General features: G+C 41.5%; 2 protein-coding genes across 2 annotated transcripts in view; one reads left to right on the forward strand and one right to left on the reverse strand.

Moving 5' to 3' along the window:
- bco2a (beta-carotene oxygenase 2a) overlaps nucleotides 1-3,972 on the reverse strand; it is a 15,730-nt gene extending 11,758 nt beyond the window's left edge. Inside the window, exons 1-3 of the mRNA XM_005922148.2 lie at nucleotides 3,794-3,972; nucleotides 2,178-2,361; nucleotides 1,880-2,091 (exon numbers count right to left, since the gene is read on the reverse strand). Coding sequence (XP_005922210.1) covers nucleotides 1,880-2,091; nucleotides 2,178-2,361; nucleotides 3,794-3,821 — 424 coding nt within the window. The 5' untranslated portion in view covers nucleotides 3,822-3,972. The remainder of the gene's footprint in view (nucleotides 1-1,879; nucleotides 2,092-2,177; nucleotides 2,362-3,793) is intronic.
- Nucleotides 3,828-10,756, forward strand: part of snx19a (sorting nexin 19a) — a gene marked incomplete in the record, with an annotated part of 12,686 nt that continues 5,757 nt past the window's right edge. The window contains 9 exon segments of the mRNA XM_014333526.2: nucleotides 3,828-3,933; nucleotides 5,778-5,917; nucleotides 7,276-8,769; nucleotides 8,862-8,997; nucleotides 9,085-9,185; nucleotides 9,265-9,384; nucleotides 9,688-9,806; nucleotides 9,968-10,064; nucleotides 10,171-10,312. Coding sequence (XP_014189012.1) covers nucleotides 7,300-8,769; nucleotides 8,862-8,997; nucleotides 9,085-9,185; nucleotides 9,265-9,384; nucleotides 9,688-9,806; nucleotides 9,968-10,064; nucleotides 10,171-10,312 — 2,185 coding nt within the window.

Raw genomic sequence — 10,756 nt, forward strand, 5'->3', positions numbered from 1 at the left:
TCACTTCATCCTCTTCATGCATGTTGTCTTACTCCAAGCTGTATAGGCTCGAAAGCCTACTACTTTTTTTTTTTTTTTTTTTTTTTTTTTTTTTTTTTTTTTTTTTTTTTTTTAATGACATCAGAAACAGCAGTATGCGACATTACGTGATGGCAGAGCTTCAGTTCATCCTTTGTCATTTTTTTTTTTAAATAAATAGGACAGGGGGAATGAATGAGAGAAAGAGGGGGAGAGAAAGAAAGAAAACCAAAGGGGAGAAGAGACGGTGGAGAAGGGCAAAAAAAAAAAGAAGAAAAAAAAATGCTGTATCACCTGGATCACCTGCTGAGAAAGAAAAAAGAAAACAAGCAGAAGAGAACAAGAGTAATAGAATAAACAACATCACAATGATATATGGGAATATGACAGTAAATACTAAATATTAAACATTATTGTGCAGCACATAAGATCAACAGAACACAGTGTGCTTTGAGGTAGGAGCCAAAAAGGGTGTAGTTTGTGGGTGTGATCACCCGTGTGTACACCTGTGAGCATGGACGCGCTTGTTTTTTTAAAAGGTTCCTTCATGTAATGATCTGCTAGAGGGTGTGGGGGGGCCACAGCCCGTCCTCCAGGGCATGAAGCAGGTATGGAGGAGATCAAAACTCCAGACATCCAGAGGCCCCCAGAACACAAGAGACCAAGGAAGACCAACAGAGGGGCAGCTGCGCCACTGTCCCAGTAAAGAGCTGAGGAGAGTCCCAGATGAGGGCTCACTCAGCAGCCGCGGAGCAGAAGCCAGGGGGAGTTGCAGTGACGCAGCGGTCGAAAGCCTACTACCAATTAAGCATATTAGGTGATGTGCATCTCTGTAATGAGAAGGGGTGTGGTCTAATGACATCAACACCCTATATCAGGTGTGCATAATTATTAGGCAACGTCCTTTCCTTTGGCAAAATGGGTCAAAAGAAGGACTTGACAGGCTCAGAAAAGTCAAAAATAGTGAGATATCTTGCAGAGGGATGCAGCAGTCTCAAAATTGCAAAGCTTCTGAAGCGTGATCATCGAACAATCAAGCGTTTCATTCAAAATAGTCAACAGGGTCGCAAGAAGCGTGTGGAAAAACCAAGGCGCAAAATAACTGCCCATGAACTGAGAAAAGTCAAGCGTGCAGCTGCCAAGATGCCACTTGCCACCAGTTTGGCCATATTTCAGAGCTGCAACATCACTGGAGTGCCCAAAAGCACAAGGTGTGCAATACTCAGAGACATGGCCAAGGTAAGAAAGGCTGAAAGACGACCACCACTGAACAAGACACACAAGCTGAAACGTCAAGACTGGGCCAAGAAATATCTCAAGACTGGTTTTTCTAAGGTTTTATGGACTGATGAAATGAGAGTGAGTCTTGATGGGCCAGATGGATGGGCCTCGTGGCTGGATTGGTAAAGGGCAGAGAGCTCCAGTCCGACTCAGACGCCAGCAAGGTGGAGGTGGAGTACTGGTTTGGGCTGGTATCATCAAAGATGAGCTTGTGGGGCCTTTTCGGGTTGAGGATGGAGTCAAGCTCAACTCCTCTCAAAACTAAAAACAAACTAAAAACTACTTCCAGAAACATTCAGCTTTGATATTAATGAGTTTTTTGGGTTCATTGAGAACATGGTTGTTGTTCAATAATAACATTATTCCTCAAAAATACTACTTGCCTAATAATTCTGCACTCCCTGTATACAGAACACTTAAGAAGCTCCACCCCAGGAGGATTTAGCAAAGAAAGTTAGTATAAACTTGATTTTATCTCTAGCTGTTGTGGCTCTTCTGCTTTTTTTCTTAACTACAGCAGAAAACCTGCTTTTTGATCCATTATGCACATATACTTCATCCCACTGTCTTATTTACTCACCAAACTTCTCAAATCGAGAAAGGAATCGCTGGAAGAAGTTTTTACAGGGGTCGGGCATGGCAAGCGTGCCAAACTCAGACATTATGATCCGGTCCCGCTCGCTGTTCTTTTTGAAGGTATCGCTCTGCAGGAACCGACTCATGTACGTCACCTCACCTCTCTCAATCTTGAACTGGTGCAGCATGGCCATCCCATCAAACCAATGGTTGTAGCTGTCATGAAACACAGATGTTAAGGCTCGACTCCATTGTTATAGAAATGTTCATTTTGTGCTTTGCAGCAGGTCTTTATAACTCACTGTGTTTCTCCAAACTCAAACTTCCCAGGGCCATTGCGGAGGAGTTTGCCATTGATCCAGGAGGGAATGGTTCCCTCTAATTTGGTAGCTACTGGCTCAGGGGTCTCTTCAACAGAGCGGACCAGGGCAGCAATTGTCTCCAGCCCCTTCAGTACGTTGCCATTGTGGGCATTTTTTGCCTGATCTGAACCCAAATGAAAGAATGGACAGAAATTACCTTTCTTTAGAGCAACTTTTGCTTTACACTTCTTACAGTTGGACAATATTTCCCTTTTACTTAGTAACTGCTGTAAACAACATTTCTGGCAACCCAAGTATAAACTTTACTTTACTGTCAGTTCTGCATGCAGCTCAATAAATTAAGAAAAAATAAAGAATGAAAACAAGCACTCAGGGTCTGTGCCACATTAGAGCTCTTTAGTTGCCCAAGCTCTGCTTCTGAGCAGAGTTTAAACACATTTGGCTTGGTAAGTTTTACGTAACACTGTTTGTCCTTCTGTCAGCATCTCAGGAACATAAAAAAAAAATAAAATAAAATAAATGCCTCCCCAACTTTCACCTTGATTAAGAAACATTTAAAACCTGCCATTACTTTTTCAAGTGTGCATTTACTTGTCTTTAAAAGGTCGCTCATTTAAGTGTCACAGCTACTAAAACATAAAATATAAAGTATAAAATAACAGTGACATTGAAATCTGCTGTTCTAGTTTAGGGTGGTCCTTTGTTTCAGAAAAGCTACAATAAACAGCTCAGTGCCCTGCTGAGATCTTTAGGGAGAACCCCGTTTAACCACTGCTTCAGATCCTCAGTGAAAAAGTCACCAACTGCTTCTCTGACTCCAGTGTTAAAGACGCATGACTTAAATTATTCACAACAGTCAGCTGTACTGTTACCATCCCCCCCTGCCACTACTGACAGGGAAGGGCTTCATTTTTACAAAAGCAAAAGCACATGAGTGTTTAAACAACAGTATATTCTGGAGATCCACTCAGAGAAATTACAATGTACAAAAGTTTCATTTCTGGAGTTTGAGACAATGACAAACATGTCGCTTTAAGCTTGTTTATCCAAATACACCCAGTGCTGTACTACAGGGGGGTGACAAATTAAAGAAAAACCTTGGTGTTGAAACGATTAGTTTGATGTGGAGGGAAATTTTCTGCTATAAGTTATGGCTAATTATATTTGGCCTACAGCAGACGGGCTGTTACAAAATCCCCATAAACGTGGCGGTTGTGCGGTAAACAGCTAAGCAGCAGATATCCAAGTCTCCGATTACAGCCTCAGTTCTACTCTGTTTTCTGGTAGTGCAATGCCTGCCGAGTTTTTCATATCCACCGGCCTGTGAAATTAAATCCACACATACCAACGTGAGGCTGAAAGAACACTCTGTACTGATATTACTGTACATACAGTCACAGCCGCCCATCACCGCGCTCAACAGTCCAGCTGATTTATAGAGATGCAAATATGATAAATGCGATTTCATCAAGTGCGCTTCAAATGCTCGTGGCTTGTAAAACGTGCAGCTTCCTGCAAGTTATGAAACCAGCAGCGCATCGTTCTGTGCAATCTGAACTGTACTGTACAGTATTCACAACAAGGAGGAAGCTTACCTGCACGCTCGAGCTTCACAGATGACATGACAGCTGGTGGATGCAGTTCCTGATTTCTATATCCGTGTCCTGCTAGACCACAGAAACCCACTAGTGTGCGTGGAGCTGCGACAGCCGCCTGCAGCGATAAACTGCGTTATGTAAGCTATAAGAGAGAGAGAGAGAGAGTGAAAGAGAGAGAGAGAGTGAAAGAGAGAGGGAGAGAGTCACTTGTGCCTGCCTGGGCTTGCAGTCACACACGGTGCTAACAAAACAGAGGTTATGAAATAAGGTAGGCAGAAAAAAAAGAATAAACATTTACAACAGCAGCTACATACAGGCCTATACAATCATAAGCTACACCTGCTTTAAACCACGTGGTGTGCTAACAGGTGATTTTCCAGGTTTCTATGTTGTATGTCTAACATCTTTGCTTAGGGGCCATGTGACACATCAAACTTATTGGTAATGTCACAAGAAAAACAATGGTGTGCTTGGTTTCAACGTAACTTTATTCTTTCATGAGTTATTTACAAGTTTCTGACCACTTATAAAATGTGTTCAATGTGCTGCCCATTGTGTTGGATTGTCAATGCAACCCTCTTCTCCCACTCTTCACACACTGATAGCAACACCACAGGAGAAATGCCAGCACAGCCATCCAGTAGAACCAATTTATCAGAAAAGACAAAGGATAAAGTAAAACAGCTATACTGCAGATACTCTGTTTTTGTATAAATGTGTTTCTAAGGCCACAAGAAGCAGAACAAAGGCAAGGAAAGTCTGAGAATCAAATACACAGGAAGGTGATTAGGAAAGTGGAGACAGCTGAGGACACAGCGGGGACAAATCAAGAGTAAGAGAGGGAGAAGCAAAACTGAACATAGTGCACAAAAGAGAGGAGCTACTAAAATAAAACAAGAGGCAGAGACAAAGACAAAGCTGACATAAAGAAAAGTAAACAAACAGACATGACTGACTTTACAGGGAGACACTAAAGGACGACACATGGGAAAGAGTTAAAGGAAACAGGAAGGGAAATCACTAAATATTGCACAACCAAGATATGAGTAGAAGAGAGATAAATGTCTTAGTACTTTTTAGGAGCACTTTAGACAACTTATTTACCTCCAAATGTTTTTAGCAGCAAGCAACTGACAAACTATGGCAGTAGCATCTATGCTAATGCAATTTATCTTAACTGTTCTCCAAGTTAAGGTTTGCCTCTACTCATTCAAAACATAGTGTAGGTGTAATAGAATATCGTTGGCTATTGAGGATAATAAACATAAAACAAGACCACTCAGAGAGCGCAACTCCCCCTGAAGGTCAAGGGCTAAGGACTAAAGCATTGATGTTTTTATTACATAAAAATTCTGATGACAGCTTTGGTAATATATAAATCTACTGTAGTAAAATCAAATCTTTTGTGTCATTGTGATATAACATAATCTCAAATAGAAAAAATAATGTTTTAAGGAGCTCAGACAAAGAAAGTGCTTACTGCATGACCCCCCCGTCAATGTCTCCCATGACTAATATATTGCTTTAATATACACCAATAAGAACAATATAGAATATATGAATCAGGACTCCAAAACTTTACTTTACAGTTATAGGTTGCCGATCACTTTATTCCTACATTTATGTGTATCCATAACATTATATATATATAGTTTTTGGTCAACTTGTAAAACAGATCACTCTCATTACTCTGCAGAAAACACTGGTGAAAACACAGAAGTACGCAGTTAAATCAAGAAGAAATGTAGAGATAATAAATTTAAAATATTTAAGTGTGCAGAACTGTAAAAATGGAGTAAAGGAATTTAACTTATGCTGATTCAGCTACTAGCGCTTAAATGTGTATCATTTGTATGCTTGTTTTGTGTCTGTTCATTTATTTATGGTCACATAGTTTTATTCTCTAAAATCTGCATACTTATCGCTAGCATTTGTTTTCAGCTGCACATAGATGACTGTATTGCTCTTTAATTGTCTCAAGTAGACAACCAGCAGCCAGAGAGCTGTCCATATGGGCTCTGTGCGTCTATCCAGATAATCTTTGTTGGAGGATTAAGACCGGAGCAGGAAGACATTCAACACGACCTGCATTTGTCCAAAGAGAGTCCTTTAACCTTTCAGGTAATGTGTGTTTTTCTGCTTCATAGCCTAAACTAATAGAAATCCACTGTCAGTAGGCTACGGGCTAGCTGCATATAATAGGTGAGCTTCACTGACCTCTGCTCTGACCTCAGCTGCTGCTAGCCCACAGTACTTTTGTAAACACACTCTGGATTTCTCTCGAGGTTTGACTGTTATGCGAAATATAGAAAGCCGAAAAAAGTTCAACAACAGGCAATACTCGCTGTTCATTAAAGTTTATATCAATTTACTGTTGACATGGAAGAAAGTCCCCTGACATGATACTGTAACAGATGGTGCATTCAAGCGTAATTACATTGTCACGGGGCAGTTAATGGAGTAGAACATTATACTCCATACAAACAACATAATAGGTTTATAGCTGTCATATGGACCTTTTGCTTCCAAATGACTTCGGACGTTATCTGATCATTTTTTATTATTCTCATGAAGGCAGTAAATATAAAACAGTCTCTCAGTAGAAGGGATTTTGCTGGAACTGTAATTTTGTTGGGTCGGTGTTTTGAATCCAGTACAGCACTGCAAGCCATCTAAATTTTAACATGTATAATGGTCAGTTGAATTAAATCACACATCCTCCAAATTCTGTGGGCCATTTACAGTAAACACAACACAACTTCTGCCTATGTCATATCAGGTGTGGTGTTTTATTAATTTTCTATAAAAACACAAAGAAAAACATCACCTTAAAAAAAATGCTAAATTATTGTTCTAATTCCCTGCATATTCCGGTTTTACCGTTTTAATTATGAGGATTTAGATGCTTATCTCTGTGGAGGCTTCCTAGTTCTTTTCTTTTTTCTCTTTTTAGATTTTAATTTACAAAAAAAGTCTCAAATGAAAAAAGGAAATTTGTAAAATAAAACTTGAGGGAAATAGATTACATTATAATGCATATATTTGTTAATGGAAGGCCTATAAAGGGATATGCAAAAGCCCCATCATAGACACAAACACTGTGTAAACATAGATCTGAGTGAGAGTTGTAGCTGGCTGGCTTTATCATGTGAGAAGTGAAGCCATTAAACCAGGGATGGGGAACTCCAGGCCTTAAATGCTGGTGTCCTGCAGGTTTTAGATCTCACCCTGGGTCAACACACCTGAATCAAATGATTAGTTCATTGGCAACCCTCTGGAGAATTTAAAGACAGGAGGTAATTTAGCCATTTAAATCAGCTGTGTTGGATCGAGGACACGTCTAAAACCTGCAGGACATCGGCCCTTAAGGCCTGGAGTTCCCCCGCCCCTGCATTAAACAGTTATACTGAAATTTAGTCATTACTATAATGTTCTTATTGCTTGTTATTTAACAGTATATGCATTTTTTTTTTCAACAGGACAAATCTCCACTGCCGATCATAATGTCTTTATTGGATTTTCTTGGGCAGGGGAAGCTGTTGGGGGTCGGAGCTCTGCTGGTGTGGCTCGTCCTCTTCCACCTTCTTGTTAATGTTTGGCTCCTTTGCGTCTTCACCAGTCTCCTGGTAGTTCTCGGAGGTTGGCTTGGGTCACGGGCTCTGCTGGATGCCAACAGCGTTCTCCACCTGGAGCACTTCTTGCCTCTTGGCAACATTAACCCACCTCAGTATTCACCTGAGCACGAGTGGAGATTGAACCATGAGATCAACAGCGCTGTCCACAAAGCAGTGCGTGACTTTGTGTCCTCGTGGTATCGCACTCTGCTGCCCGAGGTGGAGGGCGAGTTTGAGCGTGCGGTGCGTAATTCGATGCTGGAGTCAGTGATGGAACTGAAGGAGCGTGCCCGGCGAGTGGACAGAAAGGTCATGGTTCAGCGGTTGCTGGAGGTGTACGGGGGTCACCTGCAGAACTACATGACAGTAAGACAGATACAGTCAACACAAAAGGGAAGCATGAGCCTCTGGCAGCTCTACAGTGAAGTAGACACCCCTCATCCAGCTGTGAGCAGCAAAGCTGCTGAGCTCAGCTACTCCAGAGCTCTAGTTCACCTTGTACTACACGTGTTGGTTCCATACCCACAGATGGAAACCAGGACAGGAGGTTACATGGTTACAGAACTTATTACCTGCAACGTGCTGCTACCGCTCATAACCAGGATATCCGATCCTGACTGGCTCAACCAGACCATTGTAGACATACTTACCAGATGCAGAGAACCGCACCAGGAAATCAACGTGGATGACCTCCCAGTAGATCCCCTATACAAATGTCAGATCGACCAGGAGTCCTGGGCCACCTGCATGTCACTGTCTTCTTCCGATCAAGCTGGTCTCGCCAGCAAAAGCACCGCTGACCTTGATGACCTGAATGAGAGCCGGAGCACGATCCATGAGACTGAGTCCTCACTGAGCAGCATGGTTAGCTTGGCGTCAGCTGGGAAATTTCAAAGCTGCCGCCCAGGTCTGCTCACATCATACAAAGTGAACTGCTGTCCGCTTACATCTGCCCATCACTCCAACTCGTCAGAGTCCAAAATAATTTCACTGGACTCGCTAACTCAGTCTGACTCGGATGATGATCTGAAAGGAGGCTTTTGCGAGTGTGGTCCTTCAAACAACTTCTGCAGCATGCTCACTTCTAAAGATGATGAAGCCTATGGATGCTTCGGTCCACTGAGAAATCTAGGACAGAAGGTGGTGGTGCCGGTGGACTCCCAGTGGCCAGCAGGCATAGCTGAAGAGAAATCTCCAGGTTGCCCTAGAAGAAAGCTTTGTTTACCCTCTTATAACTTGGATTCCCCCAGCAATGCAGTGGCACCTGTGAACATCCAGAATGTCAGAATTGGTGGCACCGTCACCGCAAAAGACCAGCGTGGCACCGGCATACATCCCTATATTCTTTACACTGTAAAGGTACAGTCATGTCACAGCCTGGTACAATGAAGCTGTCTTATGAAATTGGATTATTGATGATTGCATACTGCACCCCTCTTTCTGTTTAACAGTTTCAGACAGCGACCAGTGATGGCAGCGCCACTCCACAGCATGCGGCCTGTCACGCTGTCAATCGCAGATACAGCGAGTTCCTCAACTTGCAGACACGATTAGAGGAGAAGCCTGAAATGAAGAAATTAATCAAGAGTAAGACATCGTCCTCTGCTTTAAGACATCACCAAACCCTAGTAGTCCAAGAAGAGATGCCACGTTTATTTATTTATTGCATTTCAGATGTCAAGGGCCCAAAGAGGATTTTCCCTGATCTCTCATTCAGCAGTCCAGACGGTGAGAAGGTTGAAGTGCGTAAAAGCCAGCTGGATGCCTTCCTAAAAGTAAGCATTGGGATTATAACTTTTGCATTTGCAGGGTTCTGACGTTTGTTCTTGTGGTATAATTTTTATTGTTTTCTAGCAATTAAGCAGCATTCCTGAGATAGCCAACAACGAAGACATGCAGGAGTTCCTAGCTCTCAATTCAGGTGTCTGTACATATTTTGGAAGAAAACCTTTTGCCAAGTCAAGAATTGATAAGGTAGGAACAAGCTAACAGAAAATTAAACCAATAAGTAGTTGCATTTTGTGAAATTTACTCCATTACTCCCCTGCGAGAGTTAAGTAAGAAGTTTTATGCCTTGTTCTTGAGCATGGAGTTGGACCTTTTGTGAAAATGTGTAAAGAAATTCCACATTGTAATACTCAAGAACGCACAAAATAGAGAAGAATAAATACTCAAGAAGCTAATCATGTTCAGAATGAGACAAAAACTGGATGCTTTTTCTTTCTTTTTTCTACAACTTGAATTTAATTATCTCACATATGTTTGATTGATTGAAAGATGATGGAAAATGCTTTGGACACTTTGAAGACAGCTTTCCCACATCCAGAACCCCTCAGCCCAACAGAGGACATTGATGGAGATCCTGATGGAAGAACAATGGACAACAGAAAATACAGGTAAGAGCTCTATCTGCCTGATATCAATCTTCACACACATTCAAATCTACTTTGCTTCCTTATTATCAATTCGGTGAGTTAATTCTCAGCTTCTTTCATGTTGGATTTAATTCACTTATTTTTGTAACACGGGGATTCCTGTTTTGTGTTCTGTGCTTCAGGAGGCTTTTCCCAAGCAAAATCTCCCCAGCCTTCAATATACCCAACATTCCTGATCTACATCCTAAAGTGACATACTGCTTCAGTGAAGGCAGCACTGTAAGTTATTATTCCTCATGAACTATCAACAGAAACATGTTTCAGACTAATGTGAGAGAGCGCTGACATTTTCTTCAGAAATCATTTGCTTATTCTGATTTTCTAGGTCCTCAATGGCATGTCACTGTCCCACCTCGAGAATTTTGTTGGTGAGCAGGAAACACTGTTATGTGGACTGAATGGGAAAGAGAACAAGCAGAGGTGTGAGCAAGATGTGAAGAAGACTTCAGGGAAAACTCACGGCACAGGTTGAGTTTGTCTGAAGTAGATTTATCCACATTGGCAAGATGCACTGACACAGTTTTACCACATGGGTGCAGCAAAACCCAATGTCTGTGGTGGCTTTAGCTGAGCAGTAGACGATTTGCAGCAATAGGGCACAAACACATTTTGGAGATTTTTTGAATCCACATTTAGTAAGAATGTTTTTTTTTACTTGCAGTGGAAAATCTTGACCTCAGCATCTATTAATAGATATTTCTCATTAAAAAATTTTTGGTTGATTGTTTATTAACAACACAAAGGTAACTCCATGTTTTTGCCCACTACCACTAATGGTGTGTTCTGCCTTTACAAGTAGTCAAATATTTTTTTAATTCATTTGTGAAGATTCCCATCCTTGTGCTGAAATAAATGTATAATTAATGTATAATTAATGGGGGTTTGTGTGTGTGTGTGTGTGTGTGTGTGTG

This window comes from Haplochromis burtoni, unplaced genomic scaffold (assembly GCF_018398535.1).
Source record: "Haplochromis burtoni strain Fernald_Lab_line unplaced genomic scaffold, NCSU_Asbu1 Contig_56, whole genome shotgun sequence".
Classification (NCBI taxonomy): Eukaryota; Metazoa; Chordata; class Actinopteri; order Cichliformes; family Cichlidae; genus Haplochromis; species Haplochromis burtoni.